General features: G+C 48.3%; 1 protein-coding gene across 4 annotated transcripts in view; it reads right to left on the reverse strand.

Annotated features, from left to right (window-relative positions):
* The window catches only part of PAX8 (paired box 8), a 62,866-nt gene that overhangs the window by 24,996 nt on the left and 17,590 nt on the right, over window positions 1-20,280 (reverse strand). For 2 of the 4 annotated variants that reach the window (XM_054476045.2, XM_054476047.2), the window contains exons 3-7: window positions 5,907-6,072; window positions 3,548-3,745; window positions 1,800-1,888; window positions 1,118-1,240; window positions 661-836 (exon numbers count right to left, since the gene is read on the reverse strand). In XM_054476045.2, the coding sequence (XP_054332020.1) occupies window positions 661-836; window positions 1,118-1,240; window positions 1,800-1,888; window positions 3,548-3,745; window positions 5,907-6,072 (752 nt within the window). Of the gene's footprint in view, window positions 1-660; window positions 837-1,117; window positions 1,241-1,799; window positions 1,889-3,547; window positions 3,749-5,906; window positions 6,073-20,280 lie in introns of all 4 variants that reach the window. The other 2 variants (XM_054476046.2, XM_054476044.2) reach the window with 1 other exon arrangement.

A 20,280-nucleotide genomic window follows, 5' to 3' on the forward strand; every position in this document is an offset into this window, starting at 1 on the left:
TGTACCTCTCTGTCTGCTAGATTATTAAGCAACACTGTGAGAAGCTACTGAGAGCAGCATGTGGGACATGCAGAAGGGCAAGAGGCAAGAGAGATGATTCATGTCAGAGGGGCAGGGGAGGACTCACGGAGAGAGTGATGTTTGAGCTGAGTCATGAAGGCTAGTGGTATTTTTCCATGCAGAGAAGTGGGAGGAAAGGCATTCTGTGTGGAGGGCACACGGTGTGCAAGGGCAGAGAGGTGTGAGCGAGGGTGGCGTGCTCGGGGCCAGGATGAGTGGCCAAAGGTGGGGCTAGGAAGTGGTGGCTGAGGTCATTATGTGAAGGCTTTGTGCTACTGCTTCAGAGTTGTGGAACCTGATGTCGCAGTCTGGGAAAGATGCTGATGGCAAGGGATAGCATCATCAGGTTGTGCTGCCATCCCTGAAAGGCCCAAGCTCAAAGGTTTTGGGTGAAGGAAGCCAGGAGGGTTAGAAAGAGAGGAAGATGCCAGGGCATCTGGTAAAATAAAGCATGTGTCAGGCTTGGAGTTGCATAAGGCAGATGCCCTGAGCCCACTGATGCAACTTCCAGCTGCTTTGGTGGAGCACAGGCTCATTTGGAGAACAGACCTTCTCCGGCCCTTGCCCACCCTGTTCACCTCCCAGGACCCAGCTTCTCACCTGCTCGCCTTTGGTGTGGCTGGGAGAGGCATAGGCCTCCGGGTAGTGCTGCCGCTCAAATGGGCACTCGAGTGGCTCGAGGTGGTGCTGGCTGAAGGCATCCGTGCGAAGGTGCTTTCGGGGTCCGCTGCTGCTGCTCTGTGAGTCAATGCTCAATCGGCAGCTATCCTGATCACCTGGCACCCCCCAGGAAGGAAGAAAGCTTTTAGGGGACCTATCTATTCATGCTCTAGACCAAAGTAGAGGACTGACTCCAAGCTGACTCACTGTGGAGGGAGAAAAAGGGCCAGCCACCTGGGCCCAGGAGCCTTGGCCAACTGAGGGACAGGACATGTGACAGTCACATGCAGAGCCCCTACAAAGTCCCATGTCATAAGTGGAAGGGTTTCTGTCCCCATCAAAGCCTGAACAAACTGCTCTCGTGCACCACCCGCTGCCTTCCTGTCCCAGCACTCACTGTCATCCATTTTCCTCTTGTCGCTGCCAGGCTGAGCGATGCCCAGGAGCCCATTGATGGAGTAGGTGGAGCCCAGGGAATCCGACTGGGGTGACTCCGGGGGAGTTACAGCTGAGCTGGGGACTGCAGTGGGGGAGAGGGAGAGGGTCAGGGGTAGGAGTGACACCCCTCACAGCCCTGGGTGACTCTGGGGGAGTTATAGCTGAGCTGGGGACTGCAGGGGCTGGAGGAGAGGGAGAGGGGCAAGGGGTGGGACACCCCTCACAGCCCTGGGGTGACTCTGGGGGGACTGCAGCGGTGGGAAGAGGAAGAGGGTCAGGGAGTGAGAGTGACACCCCTCACAGTCCCTGCTGACACTGTGCAGGAGGCAGCAAGCCGAGCCATGGACTGAGACCTGGAGGGGCTCGGGTCCTTCCTCCAGGGGGCCTTCTGGTGGGAGGGGTTCTTGGAGTTAGAGCTGTCTCAAGTGTTTGCACCTCTCCATAGTTCAGTGAATCTGCCCTGGGAACAGGCCAGACTTCATAGCAGTGGCACAGCTCAGTCTACACATGGGTTTGTGAATAGTACTGTGCACAGCTGTGTCTGTGTGGGTGTGTCTGTGTGTGCCTCTGTGTATATGTGGGTACGCTGAAGGGGAGGTGTACACGAGCATGTGTGTGTATCCAGGTCTCTCAGCACTCACTCAGCGTGTGCCCGGGACTCAGGGACTTGGTGGCCACGCAGCTGTCCATAGGGAGGTTGAATGGTTGCTGCACTTTGGTCCGGATGATTCTGTGATGAAAAGAAAGGCCATGAGAGAGAAGAGGAGGAAAGAGAACTCATAGCTGCCCCAGACCCAGTCGCCTTTTTGACACCCCTCTTGGGTATCTCAAAGGCACTTGAAACTCAACTGTCCACAGTCAAGTCTGTGACCCTACTCCACATGCCTAGTCCTCCCCAGTTGTCTGCATCTCATGATTGGTACCATCAGTCACTCAAGGCCAAAACAGAGATGGGGCTTAACTTCTGCTTCCCTCTCTTTCCTATCAAACCCATCATCGAGTTCTGTGTTTTGACCTTGTGAACCTTGCCACCGTTGACCCCTGTCTGCATCTCTCCATCAGCACCTTAGTGTATGTCATCACCAGTGTTCCAGGGTCACTCACTGGCCCACGCCCATCCCCTCTTGGCCCTTTCTAAGTGATTCTCCCTACTGCAGCCAGAGTGGACTTTCTGAAATGCAAGTTGGCCACCTGCTTAAAATCTGCCAAGGGCTTCCCATTGCTTTATGACCAAAGGCAAGAAGGTATAACACAGCCCCCAGCCTCTGAAAGGCCACCTCTGCTGACATCTTCAACTTCAGCCTACCTTATGCTCCCCTGCTCTTTATCTACTGGTTTTCTTTCTTTCTTTCTTTCTTTTTTTTTTTTGAGATAGAGTCTCGCTCTTGTTGCCCGGGCTGGAGTCCAGTGGCGTGATCTCAGCTCACTGCAACCTCTGCCTCCCATGTTCAAATGTTTTTCCTGCCGCAGCCTCCCAAGTAGCTAGGATTACAGGCACTCACCACCACACCCAGTTAATTTTTGCATTTTTAGAAGAGATGGGGTTTCACCATGTTGGCCAGGTTGGTCTCAAACACCTGACCTCAGGTGATCCACCTGCCTTGGCCTCCCAAAGTGCTGGGATTACAGGCATGAGCCACTGCACTTGGCCTATCTACTGGTTTTCTTTTGATCCTATTAGCCACAGGGCCTTTGCATAGCTGTCTGAGCTCTTTTCACCTAGTTCTCTTGTTGTTTTTTACTCAGGGGAAGACTTTCATGACCTTCATAAACCAAATAATCCTATGCTACCTTGCATATCCTCATGTTCCTTTTCTTAGCAGGACTTACAGCTGCATTTTTACAATATGTTTTGTAAGTAGTTGATTAATATCTGTGTTCTCATTAGACTGCAAGCTCTGCAAAGATGGGCTTTGTGTGTCCCAGGGCCTAGCACAAAATGAATGAGTGAATTATGTGTGAATGAATTAATGAACAAGCGAGTGAGTAAGTAAATGATTGATTGAGGCAGTGAGTGAATCATTGAGGGACTAAATAAATGAGTGAATGCTTCAATGTGGGCCGGGTTAGGGGTCTGATGGCTTAGAAAAGGATCAATTCATGAAGATTCTTTTATTGAATGAAAGCAGATGTGGCATTTGAGGAAGGAAACTGTAGATAGCACACTATGGCTGGGGGCCGGGGGAGGGTGCCCCATAGCATGGGGCAAGGGAGGAGGCAGAGAGGTATGATATCTGCCTGGAGCCAGGTGTGCTCCCTGCCTGATTGTTCAGCATCAGGCCCCTTCCTGGCCTCTGCTCCACCCAAGCCAGGCCCTTCTTGTCTCTTTCCTGATTTCCCCAAAGCCCAGGGGCCCCAGCCTGACGCCAGAGGCTGCTTTCTCTCTTACCTATTAATGGAGCTGACACTGGGCACAGTGTCATTGTCACAGACGCCCTCAGCCAGGAGCCGGTCTCGGATCTCCCAGGCAAACATGGTAGGGTTCTGGCGTTTGTAGTCCCCAATCTTCTCCACCACCTTGGGGGTGGCCACCTTGGGCTTGGAGCCCCCTATCACTCCAGGCCGGATGCTGCCAGTCTCGTAGTACCTACTCCAATAGAGAATCCCAAAGAATTACCCAATAAGCAGGTGGGGTCTTTAGACAGGGATTTAGCCAGAGCCTCCCTCCTCTCTGAGGCTTCTGGGTAGGGATATGAGAGTGAAACGTGCCTCCAAGCCTGGCCTCAAACGCTTGATGTGCATGGAACTATCTGTTTCCCTCGCTTGGGTAGGTTCATGCTACTGCCAAACCAGCATCCTCTGCTAAAGGCCTCACCTTGGCTTCTCTCTCTCCCTTCCTTCTGGCCAGTCTCTTGTGTCCTAGCACCTGCAACAGCCATTGTATGGGGCACAAAAGATTTCCCTTCTAAGAAAGGAAATCTTGGTGTGCCTGATGTGTGAATGACAGGGGCACAGCAGTTTGCTCTATCCAGCTTCTTTTGGCTAAAGCACGACTGAGTTTTTTTTTTATTTTTATTTTTATTTTTTATTTATTTATTTATTTATTTATTTATTTTTGAGACAGAGTCTTAATCTGTCACCCAGGCTGGAATGCAATGGGACAATCTTGGCTCACTTCAAACTCTGCCTCCCAGGTTCAAGCGATTCTCTTGCCTCAGCCTCCCGAGTAGCTGGGATTACAAGTGCCTGCAACCACACCAGGCTAATTTTTGTATTTTTAGTAGAGACAGGTTTCACTGAGTTGGCCTGGCTGGTCCTGAGCTCCTGACCTCAAGTGATCCACCCACCTTGGCCTCCGAAAGTGCTAGGATTACAGGCATCAGCCACCATGCCCAGCCAATGACTGACTATTTTCTTTGGCCACCTAGAAAGCTAGCCGAGGTCACTGGACCCTCTGCTCTGTCTTGGTGGTTCACCTTTGCTCCCTGCCCTGTCCAAGCCTGAGGCATATCCCTCACCGCCCTGATCACTGGTTTTCTATCAGGTTTTAGCAGGTTCAAGTTGAAGCTTCTCCTCATGGACTCTGGAATCCTGACCTTGCTTGGATCCCCAGCCAGGTCCAGCTTGTTAAGCTGAGCCTCCTCTTCTGGGGCCTCCACCCTTCCCCTCCCTCCGTCCTCCAACTAGTTGCTTTGGCAGATCAACGGCCTGTGTCAGTATATCCTCCTCTTCTTGTTGTAGAAACTCTCTGCTCTCATCTGAATGAAAAAGAATCTGGCTCTTTAAAACTCCATTCATCTGTTACTTCCATCCGGGACTCATCTCCTCTGGGACACCACAGCCCATCACAGGAATCCCCTCTCCCAAGCCCAGCAAAGGATCATGCCTTTCCCTAACTACTTCAGGAGGAGAGCCAGGGCTTTTCACGGTTCAAAGAACAGTCCAGGTCCCTTTGCCTTGTCCAACCAGGGCTCCTCCTAAATCCACCTAAGGGTCAGAGCAGGGGGACAGGCACATGTACACAGAGCTGACTGGAAGCTCTGGCACAGAGGCATTTTTAATGGAAGTGGCTTTGCAGACTGGAATCTGTGACTGCGTCAGCTCAGAAGCAGGCCTTTGCTGTTCCTGGTCTCTCCTGAATCTTTGGGTCAGTGGTTCTCAACCCTGGCTGCAGAGAATTAGAGTCACTTTCTGGGGGCAGACGGGCTGGGGAGTTATATACCAAAACTTGTGCCTATTTCCATAAAGTTCTGATTTAATTGGTCTGGGCTGGGGCATAAACAGTATTGCTATTTTAAAAATCAGGCTTCCCCTGGTGACTGTAATGTGCTGCCAGGACTATGAAGCACTGATCTGGGGTCTTGGGGAATTATGGTTTGAGAAGCACAAATTCAGATATCCCTCTTTTAGGGGTTAGACCGTGGGAGCTCATCTGACTGTGTGTCCCCTCCCTAGTGGCCCAATTTCCCTAGGTCTCCGTAGGAGGAGGACCTTGGGGGAAGATTCTCCTGCCTTAGAAGGAGAGAAACCTATAGCAAATGAGACATGGAGCAAAAGAGAAGAAGGGAGAGGGAGAAACTAAAAGTAGGATAAATGGACAAAGAAAGAAGGAAGGGCAAGAAAACAGAAAAATAGTGGCTGGGTAGAGACCCAGAAGGACCACCATAACTGTTCAGGTCTCAGGACCAAAACTGGACATTGGGAGCAAATCCCCATTCCCTGGGAGGGGAATTTTCCAGCTGCCCTGAGATCAGCTGGAGAAGTCAAGCCCTGCAGGGAAGGCGGCCTGTGGTGAATTTCGTGCTTACCTGCCGAGGATCTTGCTGACGCAGCCATGGCTGACGCGGAGCTGGCGAGAGATGTCGCAGGGCCTCACACCCTGGTGGGCCAGGTCTACAATGCGCTGGCGGACCACTTCTGGCAGGGGTCTGCCGTTCACAAAGGCCCCTCCCAGCTGGTTCAGCCCTCCATGGCCTAAGGAGACAATATTCCCAGGGACAGTTGTCAGGGCCAGGTAGGAGTTTGGGTGGGGATTAGCTATGAGTGCAGGTGCAGGTGTGTGTGTGTGTGTTTGACTGTGACCATGAAATCCCATGGCCAGGCCCTGTGGGCCCCTCTGCACCCCTTCCCCAGTTCTCACTCCCAGGATGCTGGCACAAATGGTATGTGATGCTCATCTCCCATGATGGGATGGTGTCACAGGAGCACCTTGGGCTTGGGGACTCTTTGGACAGACTCAGCCCTTCACTCCAAATCACAATCCCCTATTTTCTTCCCTCCCTTTGAAAAGTGTGTAAGGAGTTGAGGATGTGCGGTCTTCCCATGCCAATACTGAGCCGTTTGACCTTGGGGAAAACCCCTTCTCTTCTGAGAGTCTCTTTTCCTTTTGTAAAATGGCGGCACAGGTGATTTTCACCTTTCTCCTTCTCCTCATGGAACCAGATTTTAAAACACTACCCCACTGAGAAAAACAAATACAAAAGAATAAAAGCAGAACCTCTCTGGTAGAGCTTGGGCAGAGAAGGCACGAGCTCTGTCTGTGGACTTCTGGCCTGAATGACCCCCAAGGTTCCTTCTTTCTCTAACAGGCCAGAGCACCAGGGAGCTGGTGCAGGGTCCTCACAGGCATAGATAGCACTGGGTTCCAGGACTGACACAGGGGCTACAGGCCACTGTGGGAATCTATCCACGTCATGGATGTGTGTACACGTTCCCTTAGCTGCTTTCCTGACTTGGCCTCTGCTCTCTGGCCCCAGCCTGTGTTTCATTCTGAGCCCGTCTATCCAGTCAAATCCATTTGTATTGAGTGCCAACTATGTGCCACACACTGCACAGGTCCCTGACGATGCCAAGGTGAATAAGGCAGGCATGATCCCTATTCTTCCCTCATGGGGTTTATTACAGTGAGGTCCTAGACCAGCAAACAGCCAGTTAACATATTTTGTGACCACTTTTGGGACTGGTGACATGCAGAGAGTTATGGGAACCACTGGAGGGGAACTTGACTTGGCTCAAGGAAACACAGAAGGGTTCCTGAGGAGGTCTAAGCTGAGAATGAAGATAAACAGATGCTAGCCAAGTGAGGGAGAGAGGGGTGAAAACTGTTCCAGGCAGTGGGAACAGAATGTGCAAAGACTCAGAGGCAAGAGGATACTTGTCTTTTAGATTTTCCAACATATTCAACTCTATAGTCCCTAGAGCTATACTGGGCTAATTTCAGGGCCGAGATTTCCATTTTTCTCATGAGGAGACTGGGGCTCAGAGAGTTTTAGTGCTCTGATTTATATGACTTGTCTAACTCAGCTTATATGAGGAGGAGCTGAGATCCATCCAGAATTTGAGGCTCAGATCAGGGCTGCTCCTTGAGGGGAGCCCTGTTCTGGGGCTAGAGCTATGCCTGGATGCTTGTCATTGGCTCTGCTGTTTTGTGCTGAACATGCCATGGTCTTTTCACACCAAGGGCAGGATTTGGTGATATGACTGGGAAGGTAGAGCCCTGCAGTGTGGGAGTCAGGGAGCAGGCAGGTGAGAAGGAAGAGCCAACCCCAGCCTTCTGTGTGAACCAGTTAAAGACTATTTATGGCCAAGGGTGGGAAGTGCCTTTGCTGGGCACACAGTGCCCATTATCACCCACTGACTTAGCACATTCAGAACTGCCTTGCAATGTCTCCTCAGGGGTCCAAGCTGTCTTCAGCAGAACACTCAATTTCCCTTTAATAAAGGGGGTGGGGGCCAGGTGCAGTGGCTGACATCTGTAATCCTAGCACTTTAGGAGGCTGAGTCAGGCAGATCTCCTGAGGTCAGGAGTTCGAGACCAGCCTGACCAACATGGTGAAACCCCGTCTCTACTAAAAGTACAAAAAAAAAAAAAAAAAAAAACAACTAGCCAGGTGTGGTGGCACATGCCTGTAATCCCAGCTACTCGGGAGGCTGAGGCAGGAGAATTGCTTGAACCTGGGAGGTGGAGGTTGCGATGATCTGAGATCGCATCATCACACTCCAGCCTGGGCAACAAGAGCAAAACTCTGTCAAAAAAAAAAAAAAAGGGAGGTGGGGGTGCTCTAAGCCTCTGCCCTGGGCAGTAAGTCAGGAGGAAAAGCCCTCTGGCCAAACACCCAGCAAGAAGGATGCAATGACCCATCTTCCTGGTGGAGACAGTGGGTGAGCTTGGGCACAGCTTCCACCTATGCCTGTCCAGGCAAGTCTTCCTAGTGACTTCTTCTCCACTGGAAGAGTGCTTGGAGGTTCTTCAGGAGAGCCCAGATGGTGGGCAGAGGGGCCTTTGCCCAGTCCTAAGCCCATTCCTCTGGTCCTCACTGGCCAGAGTGCCATTTGTGAATTGCTGTAGCCATTTGCCCTCACTGCATCATTGTTGCCTTCCGGCTCTTTTGGGTCCACGCACTGAACACACGGGGGCGCCAGACAGCCACCCAAACACAGACAAGACCTTCAGCAGTCCAGCTTTGTCCTCATTTTCCAGAACTTTCCGGGCCGTATCCACCCAAACCTAGGTGTTTAGGCTGGGACCTCTATATCTGGAAGCAAGGTTTCTTAGAGGTGGAGGTTCTTCACCTCTACAAATGTGAAGCAGGTTTTAAAAAAATGCCATTTTGGGGTGGCATGAATTGGGTATTGTGCCTTTAAAAAAAAAAAACACAAAACGACGCTGTCAGCTGTGTGGGCCATTGCCCTTAATTATTATGAAGGACTGACTCGCATCCTTAGAAACCCAAACCCTCAGGAAGCCTTCTGAGAGGTTATTTACCGTTATCAGTAAGCATTGTAGTGCTGGGAAAGATGCATTCACATTTCTGGCCCCTAAACTGTGAATTCTCTGGTGCTTATTTTATTTGACTGTCTTCTGAATGACTTTGTGTTACTGTGGAAAGAGCCTTGGGCCTGATCCCTTCTTTGACACTGCCTGTTTTAGTCTTATCATTTGAGAAAGTGGATTTTTTTTCAACCTTAGTGTTTTTATCTATCGAATGGAGCTTAACAAAACTTATGCCTGCTGCTGACTTAAACCCCTATAAGAAGATAGGGGGGCTGGGTGTGGTGGCTCATGCCTGTAATCCCAGCACTTTGGGAGGCTGAGGTGGGTGGATCATGAGGTCAGGAGATCAAGACCATCCTGGCTAACACGGTGAAACCCCGTCTCTACTAAAAATACAAAAAATTAGCCGGGCATGGTGGCAGACGCCTGTAGTCCCAGCTACTCGGGAGGCTGAGGCAGGAGAATGCGTGAACCCTCAAGACGGAGCTTGCAGTGAGCCAAGATCGCACCACTGCACTCCAGCCTGGGCGACAGAGCAAGACTCCATCTCAAAAAAAAAAAAAAGAAAAAAAAGAAGATAGGGGGATCAGGATGGAGAAGTGCTTATTTAGATAAACAAATCTTGCTATAAATGTAACGTTTTTCTAATTTGTAATATTCCCATGGTTGAATGTTATGACCCAATCTTGGGAGTAGGACTAGGACTATGGAGTGTTTTCTCAAACTTCAGTGTGCATCAGAATCACTTGGCAGTGAGGGTTATTAAAATACAGAGTACTGAGCACAATGCCCTAAGTTTCTGAACCAGTAGGTCTGGGATTGAACTGAGAATTTATGTTTCTAAGAAGTTTCCACGTGGTGCTAATGCTGCTAGGCCAGGGTCACACTTTGAAAACCACTGGTTTAGGACAGGTGATGGCTGGTATATTAAAAGTAAGAGAATAACTCTTCATATTCCTCCAACATTCTTCTAAGAATAATAATGCTTGTTTGTATACTATGGTTTTCATTTCTTTTCAACTCAAGACATTGACCAAGTGCCTATCATGACTCAGGTACAAAGCACTGGGAATGCAACCTTGAACAAGACAAGAATCCTGGTCTTCAAGGAACTGCGAACCTTTTTGGGGGATATGATAAGATACATTAGGAATCACCATGTTAATGGTGATCTTTCTTGAAGGATATAAGTCCAGGTGCTCGGGGAGACCCGTAAGTGGTTAGAGGGAAGCTGCAAGGAAGAGTATCTCGGAGGTAACTAGGTGAAGAATTTTCTTCAGGGGGAAAAAAATCCATGCATAAAGTCTTGGTGCCTTCAAGAAATTGAAAGACATTTAGTGTGGCTGTAGGACAGGCAGGAAAGAGAATTTGGAAAGAGCCTGCTGGCTGCAGATGGAGATGGCCCCTATGGTTTGAAGTTTTGAGCTGAGTCCCTGCAATGGAAAGATTTTGTCTTTCCTGTGTCCGGTGTGGGGGAGTGGACTCTTCTGGGTGAGTCACCACCAAATGCCCAGAGGTGGGTGCAGACTTCCTTCCTGCACTAGGGTTGGGGGGATGATTGGCGCCTACTGTGCTGACCACCTTTTCATGCAGCTGCAGGTGGGGTGGGCTTTGAGGCCGGAAGCCACAAATGAGTAGGAGCCTCCTGGTTGGGTGAGAAGTGGGGTGAGGGGGAAAGGTGTGACCCAGGAAGAGGTTTGAAGCCTCATAAGCAAAGACTCTTTGTATGTCTGGAGGATTGTGAGTGGGGAGGCGGGGTGGATATGGGGGAGGAAGACAAGACCGCCTGGCCGGATGCAAGCAGGTTCCTGAGTGAAAGGTACTCAGACTGGAAATGCAAGCTTTCCTGGGGTCAGAGAGGACTTATCTTACAGTAAAGGGATTGGAGCTCAGCAAAGGTCTAGGTGAAGCTTGCTTGCTGTCCAGAAACGTATCCTTTTGAAAAGTGACCATTCAGGGAGGTCTTAGGACTTTGTTGGTAATTTCTTCATCCTTTATAGAGCTCTGAGTAGTTGGGATGGCAGAAAGAAAACAGAGATGCTCATTGACCAAAATTCTTGTTATATGCACCAATATCCAAACCCTTAAGATGTGGAAATCCTTTCTCCATGTTCCTATAGTCCTTTGCACAAATTCATATCATAGCACTGACTGCATTGAACAGTAACTTTCTCTATTTGAGTTTCTTTATGAGTTACTCAAAGGCAGGGGCCCTGTCTTTGTCTACTGTAATTAGTGTTTTCATATATACAAGTGGTAGACAAATGGTTTACATTGGTTATGGTTGTTGCATGGATTCCCATGATTCTGCATGGTGCGACCCCAAATCCCACGCTTCAGTACTTTCCTCTTTATCCTTTTGCTTTATCTTTTGCAGCTCTGCCCAGTCCTAAAGTGGCAATGGCTCAATGTGCTGTTCTGCAAAAATTTCCATTTAACTACCTGGGGCTTTTTGCTTTAGTCCCATAGAGTGTCAAGGTGATAGTTGAGCCTTGGCAGGGCTATAGTGAGAGGTGCAGTGGCCTCTTTGGGCGCCCTTCAAATCATGCCAGGCCTACTCCCCTTCCATAAAGGAAAGGCCTTGTCCATGCGAATCAGTCCCTGGCATTCTCAGCTTGGTGTTGTTCCCTTCCTCAGCTGCTCACTTTCAGGTCTGTGATCTCCATGTGCCACCTCCCAGCTAATCCTCTTGGCTTGATGCCTTTCTGGAGTAAAGGCCAGGGTCTGTGCCTCCAACTGCTCCTGAAGAAAGTGTCCCAGGCCCATGGAATCCCAGTGTCCAAAGTCTGCACACTGGATCATGCCAGCACACATGAGGTTATGGGTTACCTGGACACATGAGACCCTTGGACTGGGTAAAAGGGGCTGGCATGCTGGAAAGCAGCATCCTGCATCTGCTGTTACCCCCAACTTGCTGCATGACCCTTGGTTATCTCTGTGCCTTACACTTGTCTTCCTAAGGGAAACTGGAGCAGAAAGACAGCAGCTAGGCAAAGCTGTGGCTTGTGTTTCTTATTGATTTCTTGCCCTTCTACCTGTTCTGGAATCCTACTCCGTCAATTATCCTCCCATTTAAAAACATTACTTACGTCTTCTTTTATACCAGGTCCTTCCCCTAAACGTAAAAATGGAATTAAATTAATCTATGTTGCCTCTCCAGCCCCTGACCTCAAAATAAATTAAACAAAAAAAATTCTTCCCTTAACCATGATACTCTTCTTTCCTATTGTTTTCAACTAAATTTGTCAAAAAGCAGCTATACTTGCAGCCCATTCCTCCCTTCACATTCAGTGCTCAGCCTGCTCTGTGCCTCCTGCTTAGCGTGTGCTTGGTGATGAGTGGCCGTGGATGGACAGTGAGTGGTTGGAGGGTGCCATGTTCTCCCTCTTGAAGAGATTTTAGTGACAATCCCATCTCCTGATTCCTTATACCTTTAGTCTAGGCTTTTTGCTTTGCTTTAATGGGGTTCTCTTCCCTTATTTGCTCCATGACATATGTTTTCTCCCTTCAGGCTTCTCTTAGTTCTCAGTGTTTCTTTCCCCCTTCACGGCCATCCTTGGCGATCCTACATACTCTCATTGTTGTACCTACTACGCATCTTATGATGGCATCGTGGGCATCCCAGGTAACCCCAGTCAGGTCTTTTCCCCAACTTTTGTTTTCAATTTCTATTGGAGATTTCCTCTTAGGTGACAAGGGGGCTCCTCCTCTAATGTTGTCTTGGTTGGTAACAACACCAGCTGTCATGCAAGCTCAGGGCCTGCCCCTTCTACTCAGCCTCCTGCCACCTGCCACCACACTCTCTGCACTGCACTGTCATCGGTCTTCTGCATGGACCTTGGAAGTAACAGTGTGTCCCCAGCCTTGGGGCACTTGCACATGCTGTACCCTCCTCCTGGAGCTCTTGTCTCCTTGTCTTATCTAGTTAACTCCTGCTCATCTTTTATATTTCAGCACTGAGTCACTTCCTCGGTGGCTTTGCTTTATCCTACAGAGTAGGTTCAGGCTTCTGTTTGGGTGTTCTAATAACATGCTTTACCTTTCTTGAATGGCAGTCATAGAAATGTAGCATCAAATATAACTGCTGTTTGGAATCTGGTTGAAAATGAGAGGAAGAAAAAGTCTCATAGTCAAGGGAGGAATTTTGGGGGGACTGGGGAGGTAGCATAGATAAATTTAACTGCATCTTTAGGTCCAAATTTTAATTTTACATTTTTTGCATAACTATATACGTATAAATCATAACTGTCTTCTATCACCAGATAGAAAGCTCCATGAGGGCAAGACTTCTTTCATTTTGATCATTATTAAGTTATATTAGGTGTTCAATAAACATGTCACATGGATCAGTTGATAGCCTTTATCTTTTTCCATTCTCTGCATATGGAATACTCACAAGACCAATTTTTACCTCCTAAATATTTACCTAACCAATACCTTCCTGTCTGTCCCCAGCATTCAAACATTCATGCATTCATTTATCAATTCTATCCATGATTTTATATGCCTACCATGTAGCAAACATTTTAATAGAACTGATTATATAGAATTGATTTCTACCTTCATGGAGCTTCCAGGCTAGGGATAGGAAGGCTGAAGATGGGTATATATTTAAAAAGTGAATACAGAAATAAATGTATAATTACTACTTGGAATACATGCTAAGAAGAACACAACAGGGTGCAGTGTTAAAAAATAATGGGGTGGGGGTGCAAGAGAAAATGAGTTCAAGCTGATTAGGAAGATGTCTCTAAATGACATGTAACCTGAGTGGAAGGTGAGTAGGAGTTAACTACTCACCTGGACTCATTGATCTCCACATCCAACCTTGTTCAAGTGAACCTTTGCTACCCAGCTCAGGAGCAACACATCTAAACCCTAGTCTGGCCATATTGCTCCCATATTTAAGAATCCTTGCAAGGCATGGCATCATTTTCTTTATGGCAAAGTCCAAGCTACTAAATCTTGTAGACAGTGCCTACCACTACCTGACCCTGACTTAGTGTTCAAGCCTCATTTCTTACCTGTCTGAGCCTTGAACCTGATGCCCTAACAACACAGAATTGCTTGCCATTCTTTTGCTGCATCTGAATCTTCTCCTGGGTCCTTGACTGTGTCCTCCGTGCCTGGAGTGCCCATCCTTACCTTCTCCTGATTGATTTCCATTCATGACTTAGGAGTCGGTTCAGGAAGCTCCCTCCTACAGAAAGTCTTCCCTGGCTTTCCCTGCCTGCTCTCTTTGGTCCTTTCTTTTAAATAAGCCAGGACATAATCTCATTAAGCAGAATATAAGTGCCTGTTGGTTATTGAAAGGAAAGAAGAAAGGAAAGAAGGGAAGAAGGAAGGAAGGGAGGGAGGGAGGAAGGAAGGAAGGGAGGAAGGAAGGAAGGAAGGAAGGAAGGAAAGAAGGAAGGAAGGAAAAAAAGAAGGAAGGAGGGAGAGAGGGATAGAGGGAGGGAAGGAGGGAAGGAGAGAGGCAGATCTACAAGTCTAGTGAAGCCCACACCTTCTTTGCCTTAAACAGAATTCTGTTTTCTACAGACACATATACTCATAGAAATGAGTTATTTAAAGAAGACGGTCCAGATTCCACAGTCCAAAAAAAAAAAAAAAAAGAGGTTTGCCCTGCTTCTGAAGGAGTCAGGATACGAATGCAGAGGTCTTCCTGTTGGCTCACGTATCAGACCTTCAACGTCAACATTAAATGTGTGAGTGCTTGCCAGACTCACACTGTTGAGAGCAGCTTTGAATGTGGCAGTGTGTTCTGTAGGAGTCTTCTGTGAGATTAGTGCTACTCTTGCCATTTTACACCACTAAGGAAACTGTCACTGACTCTAGTCTTTGGATTCTGAGCCAAGAAGTCTTTTTCTTCTAACCTTGGCCATAGACACTCTACGGAGAATGATGGGAGGTGATCTACACAGACTCCTCCCTCACTGGGTTGATAGCTCTGTTTGGAAGATTTTAACATCCATCAAGGGAAAACCATGAGAGACAGCTCAAGCTAGGGAGGCAGAGGGTTAGCAGCAAATGCTACCCCTCCTGAGAACTCAGACATTCCAGACTCGGAGATCCCATGAGAAGTTCCTGACTCAGGACTGTGTAGGCAGTGCTGCATGCATATGCCTGCCAGGGCTCAATCAGTTAAAAAAAAAAAAAAAAAAAAGTCTCCAGTTCTCATTGTCAAGGAGCTCAGTACTGTGTTCAAGGCCAAGGACATGATCAATCCAGTCTTAGAATCTGGTTTCCTCAGATCTCTTCTGGTATCAGCCAGGGCTTGGTCAGAGGACAGAAACCTTCCTAGGTATTTCAACAAAGGGGCTTTAATATGGGGAATTGTTGTCTGGTGTTGGAGGGCTGTAGGAGCACAAAGGAAGCACTGAAATAGCCCAGAGATAGTAGCTACAGGAAGCAGCCACTGCCCCTCGGGCTGGAGGAAGCAAAAGGAAGAAACTGGAGTTATCAGAACTACATGCTTAGAGGAAGGGCCTGTGGAGCTGGGGCTTGGATCTCCAAAGGGCTGGCACGTCCCAGCTGTTGCTGGGGGGCATGTGAGGCTGGCTCTGGGAGATCTGAGAGCTGGAATCTGATTCAACTACTGCTGCTCAGGTATTGGCTGACAAGAGCCACATACAACAAGAAGAAAGTCCTTCCACTATCCTTTAAACTTCTACTACTTGCCAGGTGGCCCATTTATCAGTCCCTCATATATTCTATTATTCTATATATATATATACACATATACGTGTGTGTGTGTGTGTGTGTATATATATAGAATAACACCGAAACTGAGAGGTAGCTTTCAAATCTGTCCTCTTGCCCTGAAGAGTGGGTGAGGTTCATGTATTCATTTATTTCCATTCCTTAAAGCTATATGGAAGAGAGAGTCAGAAACCCCTGCTTCACCTCTGACTAACTTATGACTTTGGCATGAATTTCTGTCACTTCTTTCTGTCTTTCCTTCTAGGTGTGCCAAGTGACCTAAATAACATGGTGCACGTGTAGCACCTGACACAGGACCTGGGCTTCAGTAGACCCTCCACAAATGTTAGCCATTACCGTCACCACCGAGACCCACCATTTCCATACCAGGCACTGCTCCAGGTTCTGGGGACATAGGGGGATGAAGACAGATGGGTCTCTGCCCTCTTGGAGGTTATGGTTTTATGGGAAGATTCTTTTTGTAATGATTTCAAGTTAATTAACTTATTTATTAGCAAGTGGCAAAGCTCCCCCACCCCATCTGCCCCTCTTCTTGCCTGGATTGATTTCTCTTCTCTCTCTTCTAAAATCCTTAGTAATGATAAAAGGGCAGGGTTTTGGGATGCCTGGAGGGGCAGGAAATAATCCCAGCTCCTTCTTTCCCCTTCTAGTGCCATGACTAGGCTGTTACTGATTGACTCCTAGCTTGTTATTGTTGCTGTGTGCTGGTCTTTGGGGCTCTGTTTCTCTGGTGGGGTGTCTATGCTCTTTAATGCAGCCCAGGAGGACCCTAAGATGTGAGGCCATGAGGACCAACTCCAGTTCCTTGTTTACTACACTCTGAAGCTCAGGCAGATATAAGAGGGTCTTCCAATAGAATATGAAATTTGGCTTCCTTTGATGCTTCTTCCTTAGATCAGCCCAGAGGGTGGCTGTGGTGGAGGGCTTAGCACTATTATTTCATCCCCAATAGTGAGGGGGAGCTGGGGAGAGACAGGGGAGGGAGATAGAGGATGGATAAAGAGGTTTCCCTTGGATTAGACTCTGTCTGGGAGAGAATCAAACTAGGCTGGTATTTCACCAACGTTGGACCTAAAAGAAGAGGAAGGGGGAAAGGAGGGAGGAAGAGCTATCTTTAGTACCCAGCCCCTCTTCACCATTAGTCAATGCCTAAGAATAATAATTATAGCCAGTATTATGGGAGGTGCTTATTTTTGGGCAAAGCTGAGTATTTTAAATGCATCTTTTCAATTAATTCTTGTAATAACCCTTTGAAGAATGAAGTACATTATCATTTTACAGATGAGAAGATGAGGAACAGGGACGGCATGTAACAGGTTCAAGGCTCCACCTTTACAAAGTGGCATTACTGAGACTCAAGCTGAGAGCTCTCAGATGCCATAGTGAATGCTCTGCACTGCTTACTTTTGCCCACCCACCTCCAGTGCCACCCCTGGCAGCAGCACTGTATTCCAGGAATAGCCAGACCCCTCCCTAAGAGGGAATATGTCCTTTTGTCACCTACCAAGTATGGGTGCTTTCCAAAACTCACTTCCAAATCCTCTCCAGCTTTTCATTTTCTTGGTGCCTAATTTTTCCTTTTTAAATTTTCTCCAGTCAGAGAGGGCACCTAATTCCTTCATTTCCCTCCACTCTTGTGTACTGGCTGGTTGTCCTCCATTCTCTTTGTTTACATCCATCACTGCCTCCTTTCTTCCCAGTCTTTCCGGCTCTGGGTTTGCATCCCTGCCCTCAGTGTCTCCCAGTTTCCTTGCTTTCTTTTATTTCCCTCCTGACTGCTGCCTCCCCAGTTCTTAACAGCTCTCTGTCCCAGTCCTTTCCTGTCAAAGATGGCAGACTCCTCCAATGCCACCGCTCCCCTACCCATCTGCCCGGAGTCTTCCCTTCTCTCTCCCTCCCCGCTGGCTCTTTTGGCCATCCCCCTTCCCTGCATAATCTTTATTGCTTGCATGACTGCTCAGGTTCTTTATCCCATCTTCTCCTCAAAGGCATTCGCAGCTCCGCTGTTATTCTTGTATTAGCATTGAACCCATTAAAGCTAATTTGTTTGCCCTAATCTCCATTTATTTTTCCCTAGTTGATATTAGATTTCCCTTTCTATTGCTCCAGCATGATTTTCTCTTTGTCTTCCTAATGGTCTACCCCCCTCTCTCTTCCTCTATTAATCTGGTTGGCTTCACTGTGTGGTTTCAAGGCCTTTCTCCGCCTCCCCCAGCCCTTAGATTAACCCTGTCACCTCCCTCCCAGGAAGGGCTTCAGTGTGTGGATTTCTAGGGATGGAGCTGCTTCAAATGTCAACAGACCTCTAAGCTTCTTAAGAAAAGTACTGCTTGACATGAGGCCCTGCCTTTTCCTGGAGCCAGGCTGGAGGCCTTGGGAGCACAGGGGCCAGAGAGCTTGAGGCAAGTGAGACACACATGGGCTGCTCTGAGCCTGAAGGTCACCAAGTCCAAGGGTTCCCTGGGTAGGGTTGCCTTTGGTGCTGTCTCAGAGATTTCTGGAGGTCTCTTCATGCTGTCTTAGATCCTATAAATTATATTAGCAATATAAGGTATATAAAGTAACAGCAGATGAGCCACTTTCTCCCTCTGAGATTGGGCACTATTTCCCAAGCAGGGGACTCACTTCCTTTCCTTCCTGCAGGAGTGATGCTCTCCACTCTGTGAATGTGGCTTTGGGTATGGCTAATCCACACCCTGCACTCTGGCCTTCAGAAGCCCAGGGAGAGAAGCCTCCCAGAAGCAACCTTCCAGAACCTTCTCCATACTCCCACCGACCTCCCCAGCCCCTGTCTTCTCTTTGAATCTCGTTGTCAAGTTCTTTCCTGGCTCCTTGAGGGGAGGTGCAGCTTTCATCTGACCATGCAGGCGTGCTTTGCAGTGGGTAGAGCAGTGCTTTCCTCCTCCCAGCTGCACACTGGAATCACCTGGAGAGTCCAGAAACTTCCCGCCTCAGGTCAGTTCAGTCACAATCTTTTGGCATAGCATCCCTGAATCTGTATTTTTAAAAATCTCCTCTGTTGATAGTCTAGACTTTATATCTACTCTGTGGATGTCAACAAACACTTATCGAAAGCATTAATTAATTGATTAAACATGAACTTCTAGTCAGGGGCTGCAAATGGAGCTTCCCAGTGCTCCCTGCAGGTTTACTAGAGGTCATTCTTCCCAGGTCCTTCCCATTGAGCTTCCCAGACACTTGCAGACTCCTGGCATCGCACATCAGGGCTGTGGAAAGACCCTCTGGGCTGCAGAAGGAAGGTCCAGGGTCTCTGCATTTGGGGAGGGAAACAGGCAAGGCAGGTATGGCAGCACCTGCCGAACATGCGTTTAGATGCTTAGCGACTGTACAAGTTACTGCACTACACCCTCAACTCCCCATGAGGTCAGAGGCCTGTGGCTATTAATGCTTTTTTTTTAATGGGTTTATATTAAAGCAATTTTCAATACATTAGATTTCAATTCAGTGAGCACCCACTCTGTGTCTAATAATATTCCAGGCTGTGTGTATGTGGGGTGATGGTTTCTGAGTAGAAGACAGTCCTTGCCCTTGAGAAACTTACAAGTTAATAGTCCCTGACATATTATAGAACCTTAAAGATTTTCAACCCATTTACATGCACCGTCTCCTTCAATTCTGTCCACAAGTAGCTCCGTGGAATATCTGTGGAGGTGTGTATATGGGTGTCTGTGTGAATGTGTGTATGAATGAGTGGGTGTGTGTGGGTGTGCGCATGGGTGAGTATGTGTGTGTGTTGGGGATGGGATGGATAGTAAAGGACATAACGTACTGGTAGGTTCTACAGCTCAAAGTTATAATGCTGTAAATGTGAGTTTAGTGGGCACTGATTTAAAAATCACCCAGAGATGGGTAAGGAGGGAAATAGAGGGGTGGCGAGAAGAACCCCTGCTGAGGGCAGGAAACCATAAGCATAGGGGTAGGTAGGGAGGATGGGGAGAAGGGGGAACAGGAAGGAAATAACAGCTGTAGCCGGGGTGACTGCAGAGACTGAGAGGCCAGAGGAACGAGGGAATATTCAATATAATGAAGTCACATAAAGACACCTCCCTCACCCGGACAGTTGGACTAAATGACCTCTAAGTTTCTTTTGAAGGCTGGGATTCTTTGCTTCTGAGATCTTAACTAAGATACAACCTGACGGGCTTGACTAACTCATGGAGGAGGCATTTGTAAAGGGTGGGCTTTAGCCTGAATTAGGGCACATTTAGAGAGAGAGAGAGAGAGTGACTGTTTGTGTGTGTGTGTGTGTGTGTGTATGTGTGTGACTGTGTGGGTGAGTTGCAGAGTCTTCAGGGTGGGGGACAGAAGGAGGGCCTGGCCATCCTGTGGACCATAACAGGTAAGAACAAATGAAGGGGAACCTCCTTTTTGAGCGACACACAGGAGCAAAATCTGTGACAAAACCGTGCATCTGTTGTTTCCACACCTGTTGATAGCAGGCACCATGGTGAAGGAGATTATCCACTCTAAAGGCTGCCCTCACCGCTGCAGAAGAAAAGGGGAAGGGACAGAGGCCAGCAGATGCAGCCTGCAGGCTGTGGTTTCTGGAGAGGAAACAGGGGGTGCTGAGAATTAGGAGGCCTAGGTTCTGCCCACTCTGTGACAATGCCAGTCTGTGCCTCAGTTTCTTCATCTGGCTTGACAGAAGCAGATGATCCTTCCAG

Source organism: Pongo pygmaeus, chromosome 12 (assembly GCF_028885625.2).
Source record: "Pongo pygmaeus isolate AG05252 chromosome 12, NHGRI_mPonPyg2-v2.0_pri, whole genome shotgun sequence".
In the NCBI taxonomy this organism is placed as follows: domain Eukaryota; kingdom Metazoa; phylum Chordata; class Mammalia; order Primates; family Hominidae; genus Pongo; species Pongo pygmaeus.